The sequence below is a fragment of the Hirundo rustica genome, chromosome 7 (genome assembly GCF_015227805.2).
Source record: "Hirundo rustica isolate bHirRus1 chromosome 7, bHirRus1.pri.v3, whole genome shotgun sequence".
Taxonomy (NCBI): Eukaryota; Metazoa; Chordata; class Aves; order Passeriformes; family Hirundinidae; genus Hirundo; species Hirundo rustica.
Genome location: NC_053456.1, coordinates 26,796,116 through 26,818,215, shown reverse-complemented (window position 1 = coordinate 26,818,215; position 22,100 = coordinate 26,796,116). Strand labels below are relative to the sequence as shown.

Below are 22,100 nucleotides of genomic sequence, written 5' to 3'. Positions count from 1 at the left end.
GGTGAAGAGAGTGAGGAACTTAGTTGCCACAAGCACTGCACCCTTTGACGAGGAGACCGTGCTACCACAGACCAAACCAATAAGAGAAAGGGTTTATGGTGATTTTCCTCTTTGGTAAGTCCACATTCTGTTAGTTTGTACTCACTTGAGTTGAAAGAGCAGAAGAGGTATATTACATGTATTACGAAGATAACTCGGTCTTGGAGTAATTCATATTATGCCAACACCACTCCTATCCTAAAAGGTAAGAAGGATAAGCAACAAACCAATACCTTAACAAATAACACTGCTGACAGACACCATGGGGGAAAAAAAAAAAAAAAAAAAAAGCACAGGCACATTCTGACTTAATATCATTTGTAAGGCTTCCAGAATGTAGAGGCATCATAGAACCAGAATATAATAAAAAGAAACGAAAGGACCTTTCTGAACTTATGTGTAAGTAAATAACACAGAAACATGCAAGAAAATAGATTTTTCTTTATTTTTGTCATTGAGTGCTCACTATATTTCCTTTCTTTTTTGTACAAAAGTGGGTAACATAAAAAGCTCAAGAGCTACACAGAACATAGTATGATTATATCTCCCATAGCAGCTTCTTTCCTAATCCTCTTCCAAATCCCTCACATACAAAGATAAATTCTTACAATCCTGACATTAGGATTATTCTTGAAGTAAAACATAAGCTGTAATCTTTCTGAAGCTGCCTGCTGCTCAGAATTAGGGCTGAGTGTCTGAGCATATCCATACTGCAGGGACCCACTGGGGCTCGTCCTGTGCACGATGTACTGCAGACAGCAGCTGCGCAGATGCTTCTTGTAAATTGTCATTCACAATCACGTGATCAAAGAACTGACCAAACTGGGCTTCCATTTTCTTAGCCGATTCTTCCATCTCCTGTAAATCTTCTTCCTGTGGGACAGAGTAAGTCCATAAAACTTCAGAGTTGTGTAGAGAAACTTACTGTACAGCATCTGCAAAACACCTTTGGCCACATAAACAAGAGATGAATAGATAATGTCAATCTGCTGTATTTCATTTACAGTTTGCTGTAATAAAGTACATCCGCTACAGTCAGTTCCAGGTCTCAAAACCAGAGCTGCTTGCCATATGCTTCCCAAGGAAGTACCTTGTTTCTCATTATGCTCCATTTGCCCTAAAAAAGTTACTCTAATGATAAGTGCTGGCAGAGAATGTTAGGGTCTGGAAGGTGAATCTACTAATGGTTGTGTTCTTATTCCAATTTTTAGTTTATTTCCCCAGTGTCCATGTTACTTTCTGTCATAGCAATCATGAACCGTTTCCACATAATTATAGACTGAGGTCTCCAAAATGTTAAGATGCTAAATTTGATGATGATTCACATGGAAACAATTGTGTCAAAGTGCTGTATATATCTAAACATAAGACATGCGTTTCCTGCAAGCAGGATCTGTGTTTCATCCACAGAACTTAGTATAGGATTGATACTATCATTAAGCATACAGGAAATAATAATACATTCTTATAACTGTGAAAAAATAATAATACTACTGAACAAAGCACCTTCCAAGTATTTTAGTGCAAACAGTATATGTGTGTTGACTCATATATTGACACAAGGCCGCTAATTAAAACAAAAATATGCAAAATAGCTTCTCCTTTTAAGACATTTTGAAGCAAAATGTCTCAGCCCCCTAGATTACAAATTACAATCTTATGCTTCAAAGCCAGTCTGGAAGGGGGAAAGCAATCCCAACAAATTCCACAGAAAAAGATAAGAATAATTAGATTTGATACTAAAGACACAGTAATATTTTTTTAAGAGTTAACAGTGTAGCATAGTAGAATGCATTATGTTCTAATAACAGAATCTCAGATTAATAAATGCAATCTCTTCTTTCCAAATCTCACCTTGAACTTCATGTTCACATAATAATCTGTAATGATCCTGGCATTTTTACGAGTCTGCCTCATGCAACTTATGCTGGGTGGCTTGATGAATATAATGTAGGGCTTTAACTCATGGGTCCGGGCTATTTGTATACCCTGCAAATGAAGAGTAAAATGAAGTATTTCAAGTGTATTCATCCCAGTTTTACTCCCATAAAAAGCCAGTTGTTTACAAAATGCTTACCCCCAGACCTAGGAGGCACTTATTTCGGGAACACTTACTTGAAAGAGATCTCACTAATAATCTTTGGAGCAGACATCGTTGAGTAAGTGTAGCATTCAATCACTTAATTCTGCTTGGTAGCCTTGTAGGAGATGCTTTCAATACCAGTGAATGATGGAAAAGTGTCATTAACAGATCTCTACAATCAACCACATTAAAGATGCATTTGAAACCTGTTCTTTTTTAACTCTAAGGGAGCTACTTTTGGAACAAGTACCTCTTTATTGTTCCATGCTGGAAGAAAGTATCCTGCTTTCAGAACTCCTTTACTGTGTAACATTTCCTAACGCTAGTATTTTTATATTACTGCAGAGCAGTGGAAGGGGGGAAAAAAAAAAAACCCACATCTGTCCGAGTGATAAGATTACACATCCTGTGCCCCAACAACCCTCTTTTACCCCTTTGCTTAAAAACCTAACAGAAGAAACCCAAAAGACAGTTTTAGATGTGAAAACTAAGGTGTGATCTCATCTACCTCTTAGAGCAGTTTCAGTTTTTGAGTAGCACCCCACAAATACTGTAACTTAATTTCTATTTTAAGCAGCACAAGCCACTGCCAGCCTAAGGCTCGGGCACATTGGCTCTGCATAATTAGAGGGAAATATCCAAGAATTACTGAGTTACGGTGTTGCTCTTTACATTCTGTTAGTGGAGACGTTGAAATAGCATAGCCCAAACAGCTCCTAAGTACTAAATATGCAAGTAAATCGGAGAGTGTTAGCAAGGTTTAGCTAGACACAGCTCTAAATATCTTAGATATTTATGAGCTCAGGCTTTTATTAGCTTTGTCTTCATCAGCAAATTCCATGCAAAAAATAGAAGGTAAAGAAAAGTTAATAGCATCTAAGTGAAGAAGCAGGTTACTAAGAGCTGTAACTTCTGGAGAGAAATGCAGGCACAAAGGCACACTAAAATTTTCAGCCTTTTCTTGATTACTTTAACTATTGCTGCTTTTACCAAAGGGTGTTCTGAGATTGTTAATAGAAGGACAGAATTCTCAACTAGTAGGGCTTGGAGAAGGAAGAAATTCCATGCAACAGGCCTCCATGTGAAAGACTAATCCTTATTTTAAGTAAGTATGAAAACTCATTTCCATTCCATCCAAACTGATAATGCAGCTGCTGGCTTGGTAAAAAATGCACTGTCTCAAAATACGTGTCACTGTAGTACCACCACCACCCCCTAAGACACGTGAAAAGAATATTCTATCATTAATAAGCACACGACATAAAGTGAAAAACAAGACAAAGCAACTAACACTACCAATGGCTCAAGAATGTAGAGAAAATTATTTTTCCTTCCAGAAGGTTCCCTGCCCTTTACCACTCACCTGTGGTTCTAAATCTATTACACAGATCTTCCCTGCATCAAGGACTGTCCGCACTGCATCAATACTGGTACCATACAGGTACCCTTTGTACTCCCCATATTCCAGCATTCTGCAACAGTGGTGAGGAAGAAGGAAAATGAAAAAGCATTTGAGTTTTAAAAAGGTTCCATTTAAAGGTGAAATCTTCAAATATAATCCAGTGATCAGGACTGAATGATCATAATACCTAGTGAATACCGTTCACTTTTGCTCTGCCCTGCTACACCGGGCACAAAATCCATTACAGTTCAACATCTCCAAAACATGCATTTTTTACTCATCACAGTTTTATGAATTTTGTGTCTAGAGATTGTGATTTTATGCTGTCAATGCTTGTCAATTACATACTACAAATAACTTCTTAAATCTGAAGATCTCAAAGCACTTGGTACAGCTCAATGAGTGTCACTTCTGCAGTGCAGAGCTGGTCTGTCTTAGACAGATTATTGATGCATAGGAAGGAGCAGACACTTTTGAATATTTAGCCCTTACAGTTCAACTACTCATGTGTCATCACTGCAGAGATCCTGCAATGGAGTTGTAGGTCAAGAACAGGTGTGATTCACTGCTAAATTTTCAAAAGCAGTCTGGTTTCTAGGGGAGTTAAAATCATAACTTACAAACACATCTAATGAGCTCAGGACTAGAGAGCCCACTTCCTTTTTAGAAGGATTCTGAGATTAATTGTGGAGGAGCTATTTGCAACTGCACAAACACAGTCTTCGAAGAAAAATCTCAAGTAGTTTGACCCAAATTTACACCACACATACACAGTAAGAGTGGAGGAGCCCAAACTTGGGACCTAACTACAAAACTATTTTCTTGGATCATGTTGCATTTTAGGTAATAAAAATGTAATTCATCTCTCCTGCTCACCTGTGGCTATATACCATGTTTTCAAAAGTTTCTTTCGATATGTAGTGATATTCACGACCATTCATTTCATAACTTTTCTGAACACGAGTGGTGTCTGAAGGAAGATATAACACACAAACACAATCAGCTGCAATAAAATTATTGTGACTTTATAAGTGAAAATGAGAACGCCGTGAAGAACTATCAATCAGTATTTTCATAAATAATAATATGAGTTATTTCCATTTGTTAATCCAGAGCAAAAGCCCCATATATTGTAATGGTTTGCCAGTGACAAGTCATTGAAAAGTTATCAAAGCACAACTGTATTTCTTGGAATGCAAGAGTAGCTTAATCCAAATAGCTGTGATTCAAAGCAATCAGGAACTGTCTTGGAACTGGTTGCACAACAATTTTTACTCGTCAGAGGCAAAATTTTTTCAAGTTCATTCAGAAAAATCCCATAAGCTTAGCACACTTGCACCTTCCCCTTATCTCGGATCTTAAGCACTAAGTCCTGAGTTTTCAGCTACCTTCAGATACATAATTTCCAGTTTGGTTATCTAAATTACAAGACCAAATAAGCACAGGTAGAAATAATTTCAGTTGTTACGTCAGAAGTTAAGCTGCATAAGTCTCATCTGAGACTAGAAGGCTAATAAGGAAAGCTGCAAAGCCTATTAAGCACCAACTTCTGTTGTCTTCATTCTCATATCTGAGCACTTAAACCCTTAAGAACTTAAAATATCTCCAAGAAACGTTCTTTTTTTTTTTAAAGTCTAGGAAAAGCAAACACCAAAATTAACCAAATCATGCAGGTAACTTTTCACTTCCATAAAGCTTTTAATGGTTTCAGAAGCTAGAACTTGAACATACCTTTGTCTGATTTGCCAAAATGAGATAGTATTTTAAACTAACCCTTATGAAAGCAAAGAGTACTGGCTTTCAGTAGAGCTGAAGAAACAGCCATAGAGCAAAGAGAGTATGAATACGCAAAGGGCAAGAGGAAGGTACTTGGCATTTCCTATTCATGTTTGAATTGGGGGAGAGGAGGAAAGAGGAAAAGCATTGCATACGAGGTGTGGCACTTTGAAACTCTCGTGGGTTACTTGTGATTAGCCTTCGCCGCAGCTCATTCACACCAACTCCTGCGGGACCTGGAAAGTTGGAAAAGCAGCAAATATTACTGACAGGGTATAAATCACTCCCCAGCAATACAGCCATACCCAGGAGGCAACTCAGCAGTACTACTTTAAAAGAAAAAACTTATCAAATACTTCCAGACTTAGAAAGGACAGTGGATTTGCCTTTACTCAGTGTGCTTCATCAGGACCATAGAACAATGCAAAACAGCAGCTTCCCTTCAGTCACTACAATTAAAGTCTCCTTGAGAGCCTGCAGACCACTTAATACTTAGTATGTTCTATAACAAGCATTATTAAAGGCATCTTTCCATACTCTCCATAACTGAGATTGTTCTAGTCTGGAATTAAATATCCTTCTTATTATTGTCATATCTATGCATTTAAGACTGGTTGTAGAAAAGCCTCCTGTAAAGATGTTTTCTATTAAGTTACCAATGTTTTCTCATCATTTTCAGTCCCAGCTGAATATAAAACCAAACCACTTCCCTAATGAAATCCATTATCAACCAGCATTCGTAACTTTATGGCTTCTTCTAAGGACTTTATTATTGTTATTTTTAAACACCCACTATCTCTCAAGCAAAGATGATAACTACGTTAAACTTTAACCCCAATAATAGGGTCAAATTACAGTAATTCTTGAAATGTTGCTTTGAGAGCTGCCTATACAGACAGCAACCACTGCAATCAGCAGCAGGAAACCCCAGTGGATCAGAGCACGTGCGACTGTTTCCTCTCCTCTGGCAGAAGAGGGTGGAACGTGCCAGCGAAGGTTGTTAACCTCTTACCCACGAGGATAATTAGTCTGTGTCGGTCTGTTGGGTGCCGCTGGTACCTGACCACCTCCTCATAGGGAGCTGCCAGGGTGCTGTAGCAGCTGCTGGGGCAGCGGGAGTAGCAGGACTGCTGGTTGAGCCGGGCCTTCCTGCGACACAGCCGCAGGCTCCTGCGGAATCCAGCTGGAGGGGACAAAGGCACAGTACTGGAAAATACACCTGACACGCAGGCAACTAGTTCTTTAGCCCAAAGGGCCTCTTTCTAAGCCACACAACATACTACCTTTTCTGAGCTTTTTGCAAGGCGAAGGTTAGTGAATTTCATTGATATGACAGCTTGGTAGAATCTCTGAGCATTAAAACACAGCTACAGAGTAGGTAAAATCCCGCTGAAAGTCACCTGAAAATTAGCCCAGAATTAAAGACTTCCAAAAGATCCCCAAAACAAGCTGAAGGAGAAAGTTCTGACTACCTGAGTCATCCCTAGGAAACAGGTCAATTTTTTTGGTAGTATAGGTGGTTTGCGCTCATGAGGCAAGTCTGGAACCAAAAACTCCAACAGCTCCAGCCTCCAGAACGTGTATTTTAAAGATCATTATAGTTTAACAACCATAGAGGCAGGTTTGTTGCTCCACTTGACCATCCAGCTCTGAAAACTTCACATATAGGTATATTTTTCTAATGAAAGCCCTCATGTTTATTCTCAGCGGATGACAGATACTACTTTTGAGCAAAATTAATCATGAAGTCAAGTTTAAATAGCAGTGGCCATGTCTCTGTAGAAACCTAGCAGGATGAAAGAATTAAATGGAGAAATTGAGCATTTATAGGAGGAAAGAGACTTGGAAAACAAAGTAAGCTGTACTGGAAAAAAAAATAAGCTGTGTTCCATTTAGTAAGTCTTCAGGTGATAGAAAGAACAAAGTGTTTTATTTAACTTTAGACAAGCACTTAATCTAGATCAAACCCCAACAAGCACTTAATCTAGATAAAGTCCCAAGCATTTTACTTATCTTTAGTCACTGCATACCAATAAAGACTCGTTGACCAAATTCACCAAATTCTTCCTCTTCTAGAATACAAAGAACAAATATTCATGAAATAAAAAGGAACAGAGAAAGATTAAAAGCTAGTTGATGAACAATTATTGCTGATCCCAAGGAAAAAAGGAGTTTCAGTAAATATGTGGAAGTATGATGCCTAATATAATTTTAAAAGCATGATACTCCATAATGTGAAATATTAAAATATTTCATATAACCAATGACCAATTCAAAAGGGTTATTGTAAGGAAAAAAAAATCCCAAACAAACATATAAAGTCGTGGTATTTTCTAAATTAAATTTGAAATTTAACATTCTATTTGTTTCATTCCTAAGATACCAGACAATGTTTCAAAATTGAAATTAATGAACAAAACCTCCACATATTTTAAGCTTTTCAGGTGAAATCTATCTTACAAGAACTCTTCAGTTAAAACTAAATCTATCTAACAAGCACTCTTAGTTAAAACAATAACTAACAAGTCAGTAGCTCAAAATCAGAAAAAAACCCATTGTAATTCAGTTTCTGCCCCATAGCATGTTTGGAAAATGCAGCTTGTGTCTGCTCAGATCTTTCAGGCAAAATGAAGACCTGATTTTATTATTTCTTTTTCTTAATTGGATTAGTGATATTTGTGCTCCAGCATGTGAGCCTAACCTGTCTCCTCCAATTTTTTTTTGTCCTCATTCTCAATCTGTTCCTCATGAAGGCTTCACTATTCAGGTGAGACTTCTAAAACTCCGCATCTTTTTTTGTTTTTTTTTTTTAATTAAATCTCTTGTATAAGGCTCAAATGTACCAATTTTCCAATAAATCAATGTTCAGAAAGTTTATAAACTATTTGAGAAAGGTGACTAGAAAACAAATAATGAGGGAAAAATTGTATCAGTTTTTAGCTTTCTTTTCAAAAAGGACTCCTTATTTTCCCCTAATCACACATGTAATTTTCCAAGCTGTGCATTCCCTTTATTTAGGCCTTGTTAAAACAAGAATGAGATACCGAAGACATAGGCATGTCTTTAAAAACAGTACCTTTGTTCCAAGGAAAAACATTATTTTCATTTTTTGGAATGCTTTTAGCACTAGAAAATGCTTTGAAATGCTTTTAGCACTAGACTCTTCGATTTACAATTATCTCATAAGCATGCATGTATTGAAGCAAAATTAGATGCACATTAATTGCTCTTTCACGTCTACACATTCTTCATTACTTGTACCTTTACAATACAGTTTCATTCCTACATTTCTGTATGTACTAACAACTAGTTTATGACTATGAAAAAAGCTTCTTGGAACAAAACTGCTCATTCAGGGCAATGTTGAGAGAAACTGTTCAGCTGACATGTGCCCATACAATTTCCATCTTCAGGTCTCTCGAATCATCATTCAAACATATTTACATATTTCTGCTTTATCTACCCTCTCTTCTGTGGCATAGAGAGCAGTGTAGAATCCTACAGGGAACAGGCAATTCAGGTACCGTGTATTGCAAGAAAAGTGCTAAAGCATAAACACAGATAAATTCTATTAGATTACTGATTACAGGAGACAGGGAGGGAGAAAAAAGTTGGTGTTACCTTCCTTAAGCTCCTCTGCACATTCAGATAGAGACAGACATAAAACAATTAGTTTTGAGAAGACAGTCTATACTATGATCTAACAAAAAAAACCCAACCAGCATTGTCCAATGCCTTTAGAGAATGTAGAAAACAGGTACTGCAGATATTAAATCTAAAATAGGCTTCTTTGAACATGAATTCTCAATTCCCAAAGAATGCAAGACAACTGCAGCATCTGTGTCAGTGCTGTAGTGCAAAATACATCTGCAACTACTGGTTAAAGTGGAACGCAGGATAGCAGATATTTGCACCTTTATTCCTCTGACTGAGCTGACTCAGCACTGAGCATCGAGCAGGATTTGCAACAGTAATCCCCAAGTGCAGCTATCAGAAACATCCTAGTTTGAAGACAAAAGACTGCCCTGCAGACCTGCTCATTGTGCCTTAAAAGCCTTGGGCACTCCTTCAGAGGTAGAAGAAAACAAACCACTTGTGATAAGAGAAGAAGGTGCAGAAAGAACTGGCAAGTAGAGACCTTGTGGAGAAGAGCAAATGTAAGCTAAAATGACCCTCTTCTCCACAAGATTACCACATACCTCAAATGAGAAGTTTAGCAGTAGTTTTATTTTAGGGGAGAAATTATTTATTTTAGAAGACTTAGGTTTTGCAGAGCTCTCAATATGCTATAAATAAGCAGGTGCTTCCTAAATGAAAAACAAAACCAAACCAAACATCCCTATATCATCTTGGTTTAAAAAGAAGTTCTTATTGATTGTATTTTTTATACATAAATGATGAATTTTATAAGCATTTTTCTTTCCTGCATGCCAGCCATGCCCATAATCAGGACTCCAGAAGCAGCTTTCCTCTTTACCACATCAGCTCCTACAGGCACTGGGGATTCAGGCCTCCGTATTACGGAAGGTAATCCAATTATCTGCTGACATCAGTGCAGCCCCTGCTGTCACAGCTTGCACGGGTACAACTGACGAGGGCTGGATAAACAGGTCTGCTACTGATGCATGAGAAGAAACATTCATGCTTGTGGGATAAGAGGACAGAAACCTTGCTACTAAGGTAATCAGAGAACAAGAGGAAGACTTAAAGCAACAGGATTTTACATAATGGCTTTTCAAGACAAAAAGGCTTCTGAAGCTAAAGCGGCATTTTGGTTTTTGCCACCTGCTTGTTTCTAAGACAGTTGTCTCTGGACACCCTTCTCGCAGCAGACCAACAGCAATGAATTTAGAGTTGGGTCAGAGGAACTTACCTGACTCAAATGTTTCTTCGTCTTGTTTAGTAATCCAGATAGCAAAGATATTAAAATAAATTCAAAATTTAATTCTTTTCCTTCTAATGAATATCAGAATCAGAAATCAGTTTTCCAGCTTCTATCCGTCTGTCTCACATATGCTTTTCCAGCTCCCTCAATGCTGAGGTGGCAAAATACAGCTCACCATACTTGAATTAACTGCTTCATCTCTTTTCATACAGTCTTACAGGATCACATCCCTCCATGAGAGCTTCTGAATTACCTTGGAGAAGGAGGAATGAACTGCACAGCTTTAGGGAGCAACTCAAGCTACCAATCTTTGCACTCAGTGTTCACAAATAATAACCCCTTCTTGCTCCTTGTTCTCCCAAGATCAGTTTGACAAGAAATCATGTGGGTTCTCCAAGACCACAACAATCTGTGGCATTAAATATGCAATAGGAAAAAAATGATGGTAACTTCACAGCCACATCCAACACCTGAATCAAAGAGGCTGGATCTCATTCTAGCAAATATTTTTGTGCTGGTCAAAACACTTGACTATAAGCACTGTACACCAGAACTGCAAACAGCTCATTTTAATATACTAATACTAGATGAGGTTTCCAGGGTATGAAAAATAGCATTTTCTACCATTAAGCTCACTAGGAGAATGAGTGGTTTTATCTAGGAAATGAGGCTTTTAACTAGCTACTGCCTTGAAGCAAATAAAATAATCTCAAGTGAATTCAGTTACCTGTTTCCACACACTTTTCGTCAATCTGCATGTCGTCCTCTACAGATCAACACAAGGGAAAAAAAATTCATCTGAATCAGAAAAACACTGGGGAGGAAAAACACCCTTACAGATCTTACAAGACTGAACTCAGACATTATAAACAAGATATGTGAAGCTCAAATCGTCTTTCGACATCTTTAAGGATTTTAATTGTTAACTCCAATTTAGTGATGTTTCTTGTGTACAGTGAGCAAAAACTCTTAAGTGAGTGCTCTGAAGGGCTTCTGGCAGAGACAAATACATCTAACTTGAATTCTCCTCTTGAAATGATGAAAGGTTTAACATGGCTGTCAATCTGTTTATCCAGTAGATATCTATTTATTATTATCATGAGGAAATATAATTTTCTACCTTATAGCTTTTAAATATCTTTCCAACATGCTACACTCAAGAAAAGTGTTTTGCTTTATATTTTTATTATTACTTTTACAGGGAAGAAAAGGAAAAGATCAATTCAGCTCTTTCTCAATCCCAGACCACATCCATTCATGTGATCACATGAGCTCACGCAATCTCACAGGCTCACAATACAGCACTGTTTGTGTTTTGTTCTTGCATGCCCTTCCAGATAGGCCCAATAGAAGCTATATTCCAGTTACTGGGCAATTGTCAGAGTATCTGTCAGTCACATTCTGCCCATATGTATCCTTTAAAGAAATGCTCTCTCAGAGCTGCTCCACGAGCGAAAGAGGGAGAAGAAAAGAGAAAGAAGAAATTTTCTTTCTTTCCTCAAAGAATCCATCCAAACATGGATGGACACCCATCAGGGTCACTTCCCTGACAGATAATGCATAGCTAGGTTTCCACTTTAAGACAATGTATGCATCTACTACTTCAGGTGAAAAAAGACTGGATTTCAATTGTTAAGCACACAAAATACCAAGAACTTGGGCTTCTTCTGCATGTATGTACCAAAATGCACAAAATACCAAGAACTTGGGCTTCTTTTGCATGTATGTATCAAAATGCCTCATTTCTGACAATTTTTTAAGTCTGTAAAACCATGTGATGTATTGGTTCCAGGTACAGAAATGCAATGCTGTCCAGATGTGATTTCCTACCTTCTTCCACAGTGCTTACTGCTCACAGCATATCCATTGAAGCAGTTAAAATGCAATAAAATTATGGTGAAAGAGAGCCTCAGCTCTAGCTCTAGCAAATAAAGCAATCAATGCAAGAAGAATCCTAAGGAATGAAACACATTCCCTCTGGGATTTATCATGAGAGAAAAAATTTATACTTCCATAAAGAACCACAGAAGAAAATGGGGACAGAAGAAACAGGAAGAACATTCTTTTTCTGGGAATAATTGCATATTTACAGGTAATTATAGTAGACAGAGGATAATATTTCTGGATTGTTACCATGAATAAATTAAAGGGCAGTATAGTTTATCTTAGACCTCAAGGAAAGAAGTTCTGTTATTCTCTCAATAGCTTTGATGGCAAAGAAACATTCTAAACATTGTCTGGCACTTCTCAGTGTAGAGCTGGTATGTGTGTCCCTGAAAAGTCAGGCCAGTGCAATTATCACCTCAAGAGTTACAGCCAATTCTCCTAGAGAAAAGTGGCTGGCCTAGTGAGCTCCTAGAACTTAGAGACTCCAGAAGTAGTTCTCAGAATTCACAGCTTCTCTTATGGTCAGATCCCAAGTACACTGGAGACAACCATCTCCACCATCAGTACTCCAGGTGCAATTATCATTAAGTATTTGTTTTTCTGGGGATAGTTAACACACTTGAAAGTTACAATATGACTCCGGAAACAATGTCTTTGAATTAAGCTGAATTGTATAAGCCTCTATTTCAGTATCCCTGAAACAGAGACAAGGTCTTTCTTTCCTGCTGTATTGCTCAAGTAGCTTTTCACTCACACATTGATGATTTGAGACAGAGATGGGGTTGGAAAGGCTGAGACCACCAGAATTCTCGCTGCTTCCTACATAGAAATAAATTTATCATAGTTAAAGAAACAAAACAGTCCACAAGCATATTGTGCTCCAGTAAGATTCACTGCTTACATGTAAGATTGATAAGTACTGAACTGAGAGAAGACAGCAAGAACTGAAACATTACCAGTGTTTTAGCCCACTGCAAAGTCCTGAAATAAAACCAACATACTATCAGAATTATTCAAATTTCCAAATCAGCAGCCCAGAAGTATTAAGAGTTTATATAAAATTACAGGAAGATAAGCCATACTGTGATACAGACTCCTGGAAATAGAAGACTCTGCTACTCTAAGGGTAGTAATACTACTGCCTCCATTACTACACAGAGCCTCTTGCTTGCAGCCTGAGTCACAACCCAGTTTGATTCCACCTTGCATTATACAGACTACAGGAAGGTTTATATTTATTACAAAGTGAAGTTTATCATCTGCTATTGCATGGCCTTATGTTATCCTGGGGGTACCACAGGACCTGTGGTTAAAGGATCAGATTGGAAAGTTGGCTACTGCCGTGTAAGAACTCTGATTCTGAATGCAGGTAGTGTAAAAACAATGGTCTATTTATGCAGAAAATAATGAGCAAGAGATCACTGTTCTCCCTTGAGTGCTTGGGGTTTTTTCTCCATTCTTTTAATCTGGTCTACTCAGTTTTGACCAAAGCTGAAGAGGTCACTCATGCATCATTGGACATCTTTAAGAAAATACAATGCTTTTAGTGTCCCGCTCTTCCCCTTGATTTTTTAGTTTTTTTTCATCATAGATGATAGTCCTTTAATAGTCAGGGCCCTCAATTTCCACACATCTTTCAGCTACTACACTCCACCAGATGTCTTAGCAACCAGCATGGAGACTGAGCAAGTGCTGCAAATTTCCTAAATGGCAATTTGAGATTATAGTGCTGCTTTCAAAACCTTGTGCTCACACAGGTGCTCTTATGAGAAAAAAAGCAAGAAGTCAGAGATCGAAAAGATGAAAGATGTTTGTCAGATGTCACTCTGAATCATACACAGCTACAAAACTTATGAAAAGTTCAAATAAAATGTGAATAACTGGCTAATTTTTTAACCAGAAATCAGGAAAGTGATGATTTCTTTACCTTTTAAGAAGATGATTTGAGGGTATGAGTCCAGCACAGGCACTGAGATCTGAAACTTTCCTAGCCTGCCACCAGAGAGCATCATTCTGGTCCACAATCTGGAGTATTTCACCCCTCTTAAAAGGCAACCCTGCATCAGCACATGGTATGGCAGGATCTTGCAAGGGCCAGTAATCTGCCATTGCTCTCACATAAAGCTGGTAAAGCAAATACACAAGAGTGAGCAGAAGCCAAGTTTAGAACGGATACAACATGAGCTTTACAATCACAGGGCCAGATATTGCTGCAACTTCAGTCTAATGATGAAGTCAAGTTTTAAAAACCAGATCAAGCCTTAAACCCTCACTGTTCATTAAATGAGGAAAACCCCCTATTTGCCTCATGCATTATAAGAAGAATTGACCTTCAACCTGTAGATCACTCTGGAAGCTTCCTCATTACACAGCTACATTTCTACTTACTGTCTTTACTGCTCCAGCAACAATATATTGATGTCAGCTGAGAGGCAGCCATAAAGGCAAGGTAACACTTTAGAGATTGCAATAAACTTCCAGGCAACACCATGTCTTTGTATCACACAGTTAGGCGCTACTGCTACCAGTCTGGAAAAAGAATGTTGCTTACTGTTGTTTGGTTGCTGACAGGCCGATCAGAAACTGGAATTAATTTGAACATAATTGTCCCCTGAGACAGGGCCTAAATTATTAGAAAAGAATTAAATTATGGTTGATATTCACAAGTAATCAAACATAGACAAGACAAGCTCTACACAGCATGGCTTTGAGGATACTGCAATGTTTGTGTTACAGATAGAAATCAGGTAGACAGAGTTAACGTGACAATACCGTATTTTTTCAAAACAGAAACTCAAGAATGAAACATCAAAGTTTTGCTAAATATTTTTTAATTTAATATAACCTGTGTTTCATTGTAAGTATATGTAATTTCTGCATTGATTCATACCAAACTTTGCTAATGAAATCTTATTTAAATTAGTGGCAGGATCTGGTTAGATGGGTGATAAAGGGGAGGAACATAATTTAGTAATTAAGCATTGCAATAGAGTTTGTATTTCTTATATCTAGAAATGGTACAACCAGGGCAATAGCACATAGACTTGGTATGATTACACACAGAAATACCTCACTGGCTGGCACTTAAAACTTTGCAGTCAAGAACCCTTAAAAATTGTAGGCAAAATGACAAAACAGGGATGTCTCAACATATTTCTTCATGAGAATTTTGACAAAAGTAATTACACTGCCCCTTTTCTTGCAAGGTGAGGTGTGTAGCTTACATGGTCATTCACTCTGCTTTAGTGCATTTTCTAACATGAACTCTTACTGGAATAGCAGCTTTCCACTACTTTCTTGTGGCATATTAACTGAGTGGCACTTCTAGGAAAAACAAGGAATCAGTGAAGTCTGAATAAATTAGTATTTTTCTGAGAAGCTGCAGATGGAAAGGTCACAATTAAGTTAACTTCTGTCCAGAACAGAAGTTAGATTTAATTCTGGTTTCATATATTCTGATTTCATGAGCAGTTGTGAACTGCATTCACAGAAAGGAAACAACCTGAATTTTCTGTTAAAAATTTCAGGCTTTCTCATGAACAAGAGTATGTAAAAGAGCGAGCATAAAAATAATCTTAAGGTACAAAGTAGAAAACATGTTTTAGAAATATTAAATACCAGAATATTAATGACTTGCTCAGGCTCAAGTCCCTCAACAGGAACTCCATTTACTTCCACCAGTTTGTCTCCAGCATACAGCAACCCTATCATGAAAACAAATATGAAAACAGCAGTAGGAGTTTTATCACAGCATGATTCAGCTTGGATAGGGAAGGCACCACATATGGAGGAAGGCATTTTGGGTTCAGGCTTTATTGCCCCTGGATGGGACTGCAGTCTGCTGTGGGTCGCAAGGAGCTTGCATGCTTCAGCTTTCTTAATCCTTCCCACTCCCCCATATGACATCTTTATAATCCACTGATGATTAGCCTTAAAGTTAGCATAAACATTTTAATGTTGCTCCATTTCCCAAAGTAACTTATCCTATATTAATAGATCATGAGACTTGGAATCAGACCCCTAAAAATTCCAGGTGCAGTGGGTGGTTCTGGGACTCCTCTCTGCCCTCTAGTGTAAAGTCTTAACAATATTGTTTTCTTTTCCATGTTCCTTTAACTCAATTAAAATATTAGTCAAACTGGAAACTTAACTAGCTATTTTCTGTAAGCTGGGTTTTCTTCTCTATACAAAGGCCAGGAAATACTAAAAGAAACTATTTTATAATGATTACAGTTGAAGCTTACTTCTGATGTTTTGCATTGTAATTACATTATATTTCCTAAGGGACATGGAACACATTCAGTTCTAGGATGACAAATTAGTAACATGTCCAAGAAAATTCCTTGCAAGGCTGCTTAGCTACTAGTGGTAAGCGAAGTGTTTAGTAGAGTATTATTACGTATTCCTTAAAGCCCATTATCTTGTAGAATCACTAGCTACTGATGTTTGCCATTTCTCCATTAGGGAATGTGCTGCATTTCATATACACTGCAATTTGGAATATCCAGGTATTGGTGCCAAGAACACATAACGAAAACTGTATTTCTACCTCAACTCAAATTGATCTGAAAATTTATGAAGACAGAATCAAAGTCACTGCAATGCATCACTGCTTACAGTGCTGTCCCATGTGCACATCATCTTGGTCTATAATGGAACATTAATTGTAGAAGCTAAGGTATTATCTTACTTCAAATATCTTATTTCAAGCTCACTTTTATGTATCAATTTGCTTCAAATTCCACATACCACTTCTGTCTGCCAGCCCACCATGGATCACACGGGCAACCGTTATGTCACCTGTTATCTCATGGCGTTTAATGGTGGCTCCCTGGCAGGTAAGAACAAAGAAAAACACATTGATCACCAAAGGATCCCAGTAAGTTTCCTTCTATATCACAAGTCTGATCTTCACACTGACACAAAGGCATTGAGGGATACAGCCTTTTTACCCCAACATGGATATAGCAATAACCACAGAATCATGGAATACGATGAGCTGGAAAGGACCACAAGGATCACGGAGTTCAACTGCTGGCCCTGCACAGCACCATCCCCAGGAGTCCCACCCCGTGCCTGAGAGCATTGTCCAAACTCTTCCTGAACTCTGCCAGGCTTGGTGCTGTAACCCCTTCCCTGGGGAGCCTGCTCCAGGGCCCAGCCACCCTCTGGGTGAAGAACCTTTCCTTCATATCCAACCTAAACCTCCCTGACACAACTTCAGGCCATTTCCTCAGGTCCTGTCACTGGTCACCAGAGAGAAGAGATCAGTGCTGCCTGCCCCTCCTCTTCCCCTCACAGGGAAGTTGTGACTGCAGTGAGGTGTCCCCTCAGTCTCCTCCAGACTGAAGTGACCTCGGCCACTCCTCACACAGCTTCTCCTCAAGGCCCTTCACCATCTTCATGGCCCTCCTTTGGACACTCTCTAATAGTTTAATGTCTTTCCTACATCATGGCACCCAAAACTGCCCCCAGACTCGAGGTGAGGCTGCTCCAGAGCAGAGCAGAGGGGACAATCCCCTCCCTTGCCCAGCTGGCCATGCTGTGCCTGATACACCCCAGGACACGCTTGGCCCTCTTGGCTGCCGAGGCACTGCTCATGTCCAACTTGCCATTGACCTGGACCCCCAGAGCCTTTTCCACAGCACTGCTTTCCAGCACCTCATTCCCCAGTCTGTCCATACATCCAAGGTTGCCCCATCCCAGGTGCAGATTCTGGGACTTTCCTTTGTGGAACTTCACATGGTTGGTGGTTGCCCAGCCCTCTCCTTTGTCGAGGTCTCTCTGTGGGGCCTCCCTGCCCTCAAGGGAGTCAACAGCTACTCCTGGTTTTTTATCATCTATGAACTTGCTCAATACCCTTTCCAGTCCTGTGTCTAGGTCATTCATGAAGATGTTGAAGAGCACAGGACCAAGGATGAAGCCCTGCAGAACCCCACTTGTGACAAGTCCCCAGTCGGATATAACACCTGTCATTACAGCCCTTTTCACCCAACCCATGAGCCACTTGCTCACCCATCCCATAATGTGCTTATCCAGCTGGACATTTTGTCCAGAAGGATACTCTGAGAGACAGTATGAAAAGCTTTACTGAATTCTGAAAGAATTACATCAATTGGCTTCCTCTGATCAGCTAAGCTGGGTTACCTTGTCATATAAGGAAATCGGGTTTGATAAACAGGACTTTCCCCTCATGAAGCCATGCTGGCTGTGACCAGTGATGGCATTGTCCCTCAGGTGTTTTTCAGTACCTCCCAGAATAATCTCCATAACTTTACCAGGCACTGAAGTGAACCTGACAGGCTGTAGTTTCCAGGGCTGTAATGTATTAGTACTAAGTCCTTCAACGTCTTCAACTTCCATCACACTAAAATAACTTCATTGATGGACAGTCAGAAATCTTTTTTATCTCCAATATTACAGCTATCTTTTCCTAAAACAGATTAGCTAAGCTGTAAAATGTTTGCTGCTTGTGAGTACAAATGATTTCTAAAGAACTTTCAAAGTCTCTCCTCCCTTCCTTTCTGTTTTGGCCATGGGTATAACTCTCAATCCAGTTTGATTTTATCTCATATAATGAAAATACATCTGCCAAATGTTCAAACCCTGAGCAGACAAGGCACCAAACAACCTACTCTAGTTGCACCCACACTGTGCAGGGCTTGATGGTCTCCTCAGGCCCTTTCCAACCTCAACAATTCTTGTGATTTTGTAAAATCTGGACAAGAATGCACACAATCCCCATAACACCCCTGGGAAGAAAACTATATGCATCCGATGCATTATTAATTCTAAGTTAAAATAATTTGACAGACACAAGGAAGGTCCCTCACCAGAGGCTGGTTGTTTTTCACTAAGCAGACAATCCTCATAGCTTCTTCATTTTCAGGTATGTTGTCTGGCAGTGGTGGAAGAGTTGGTTCAAAATCTTTCTGGGCCACAGTATCGTGAGCAGATAGCAAGGCCTGTGACAAATAAAACCAAGCAGACCAACCAACCCATAAGAAAAGATCATACAATAGCAGAGCTTTAAACAGCAACTGGTCAGAAAACAGAAATCACTGAATATGTTCCTTTGTGAAAACAGATGCCTTGCACATATTGATGTTTTCTTCTTTCCAACAGGAAAATCAAGCCATGAAAGTTTTAAGAACAGTTCCTCTGTTTCTTGTGGAAAACTTACAAAAGATAAAATATTTCTATTTGGAGCTCTTGGGTTAAGAATGTAGGTTTTGCAATTTCAAGGAAAATTTGATTTATATATCTGCATTAACTGTTTTAAATTATAAAACTTTGTAAGAAACATCTTTCAAACACAGCCGTAAGAAAAATGCAGCCCACTGCAGGTACTTCAGATACAGTCCACATTTGATCTCATGATCAGATTAGCTCATCGTTAGTTAACTATGCCTCTTTTGGTTCCTTTACCAATTCTTGTGAACAGCTGCCCATCCATTTCCATTCCTACCGCAGACAGCTCCATGAGCAAATGTTTTCTTTCCTTATGCAGAACTTACCTTAAAGTGCGGAGAACGCAGTAGCCGTCTTAGCTCTTTGATCTCTCCCGACTGGGGGGCTTCACGCAGTAACTCTATCACCTGATAAATGTAAGAAAGAAAGCAGAGGTGGATTCTAGAGGACAATCTGTTCAGAAAGCTCTACACTGAATGTAAAGGAATATGGTATGGAGACAGTGTAAAGCCCCCGCCACGTTATATGAGTCAGAGGATGTCCGTGTGGTGTGCTCTAGAACTGGACAATATGACCACAGCTGCACAACACTCAGCCAGGCTTAATTTAGTTCAGGCACAGTGCCATGTGCTCTAAATTAGTTTTTGCTCCCATCTCTCAACCAATTTGATCACTAGTCTCGGTTTCTCTACTTTGTCATTAACTCTCCCACTAACTAAAAGATTACGAATTCAGCTATTATAATTAGAAAAATCTAAAAAGCTTTTCAATATCCTCACTTCAGTCTGCTTGATTGTAGCCATAACACTGCACCACAGAGTTACATGGGAAGAAAAATACACGGTCAGAGATTAAACAATTAATGTTCGTGTTCATTACACTGGCCAGGATTTGCGTAGTCCAGCAACCACAGCTGTGCCCATTTCTCATGCCCCCCCTCTCACCATGGTAAGGGCTGTTGAGTAGTTTTACAAATGTGCAAGGAAAGTTTCAATTTTATATACTGTACTTAGACATGAGACACACAATAAATACCAGAACGCTTAACTGCAGCAGAGTCCATTTGGTAGGAGTAGGTAAAGCAATAAACCATGCATACAGTCTCACCTCACGGCTCAACGCACGTGCCTGCAGCGTGACAGGAGCTGGTCCTTTTCCAAGATAGTGTTGGAGGCATTCATAAATCTGTTGCATGCCATGACAGATAAAACAAGGCAATGATGACATTGACCAGTTCACATGATCATATAGATACCTACATGATGGCAATGGACAACACTATTTCTGGAAACTTAGTCCAACTAGAGCCCCAGAGTCCGCAATCTAAATTCTTAATATCTAGTGCATCTAGAATTGAGTCTTGAACTCAATGCCTTTCCATATTATCAGGTAGCTAGCCAGTTGGTACGGCAGTTTTGAATTTTCCTAGAAGAAAAGCTGTCTACATTGGTCAATAGCTTGATAGTCAATTCTCTGATTTGTAGCCTGTTTCCTTCCTCTAGTTGAAGGCCTAATTGCTTCATTTAAAATGCCCTTATGGGCATTCCTATCCAGTAAAAGCTCTTCTTTAAAAATCAAAGATTTTAAAAATCCTTCTTAAAGAGGAGCAGAATTTGTACAGTATTTGTCTCAGAGAAAATTCTTCTCAAGATAGAAACACCAGTCAAAACTCTGTTCTCTAACAAGACAAGATCTTCAATTACACATCAGATGAATGGGCTGCAAAATAAAACAATACAGTGTCACTGGCCAAGAAGTGGAATGCATGGCCATACAGAAATTTAAGAACAGGAAAGAGAACTGAACAATTATGCATCCAGTCTCTGTCCCCTGCCCTTAATACAGGCAGGTAAAGTAGAAGAGTCTAGATGCCTAGGACAATATGGAAGAGAATACTTTATTTTCCTTTAAAGCATTAAGTAGTTTTGTTGACTGTGACTGCTGATGTTAGAACCAACATCAGGACCATCAGCGCTTAGTGTAAATAAGCATTTATTGTCTTCATATGGCAAAATCAACCTCTGTTCCCTGGAGGCTGTTCAGTAGGTGACCTTTGCTGTCCCAGCTGTGTGGTACCTTACCTTTAGCAGTGCTTGCAGCCAGCGAGATCTGAGCAGGTCATAGAGCATGCCAACGCCGTTGACATCTCTCTTACAGAGCAAACTGAGCTCTTGCAGCGCTAGAGTCAGAACATGAGATACACCTGAGCCCAAGAAACAGAAAAGCGCAAGACGCTTCAGTACAAAGAGAGCACTGACCAAAGCCAAACAGTGACCCAGACCTTTGAAATGCACCTTTCCTCAATTGGTACTTCTAAGAAATGCACAGACATTTCCTATCTGCTTTGCTTTTTTTTCCTGCAATCAACTCTGTTGCACAAGAGCTGTTTTACCATGTTATTAGCCAGCAAGGTTAGGTCAATACTAGCAATTTGCAACTGACCTGCAAGAAAACCATACAGGCAATCTCACACATAACAGTCTGGGTTCAAGCTCATACTTCCGACTGAGAAAAGGTGAAACGATAAAAAACTCCTTGGCTTTAGAAGCCAGAAACAAATGCCAGGTATTCTCCTCTGATCCTCTCTTAAGTTAACTGAACATCACGAATTATTCCAATTTTTAAGTGGTAATACTGCAGACACATTCATCTTTCTCATCACTCAATGGAAGAAGAGTCACAGAGATCAAGGAATAAAACTTTTTTCAAAGAGAAAGAAAACTGAAAAAGAGATACAAAAATTACCATTATCTTTACTGCTGACTGTTGGCACCTCCATCTTCTCCTTTATTCAAGGAGATTCCACCCACTTTGAATACTGCATTCACATCACGTTG

General features: G+C 39.0%; 1 protein-coding gene across 1 annotated transcript; it reads right to left on the bottom strand.

The window, feature by feature from the left end:
* Positions 1–460: 460 nt before the first annotated feature.
* MPP4 (MAGUK p55 scaffold protein 4) lies at positions 461–22,096 on the bottom strand. Its single transcript, XM_058421340.1, has 21 exons — positions 22,009–22,096; positions 21,345–21,442; positions 20,371–20,448; positions 19,590–19,670; positions 18,906–19,037; positions 16,822–16,903; positions 15,691–15,776; positions 14,624–14,695; positions 14,000–14,196; positions 12,827–12,891; positions 12,016–12,036; positions 10,913–10,951; positions 10,174–10,194; positions 8,922–8,936; positions 7,331–7,372; positions 6,313–6,483; positions 5,456–5,536; positions 4,401–4,494; positions 3,486–3,594; positions 1,894–2,028; positions 461–912 (listed from the first exon to the last, which is right to left on the bottom strand). The coding sequence occupies exons 1-21, from the start codon at positions 22,040–22,042 to the stop codon at positions 721–723; spliced, it is 1,845 nt and encodes a 614-aa protein (XP_058277323.1). The 5' UTR covers positions 22,043–22,096; the 3' UTR covers positions 461–720.
* Between the last annotated feature and the right edge of the window lie 4 nt (positions 22,097–22,100).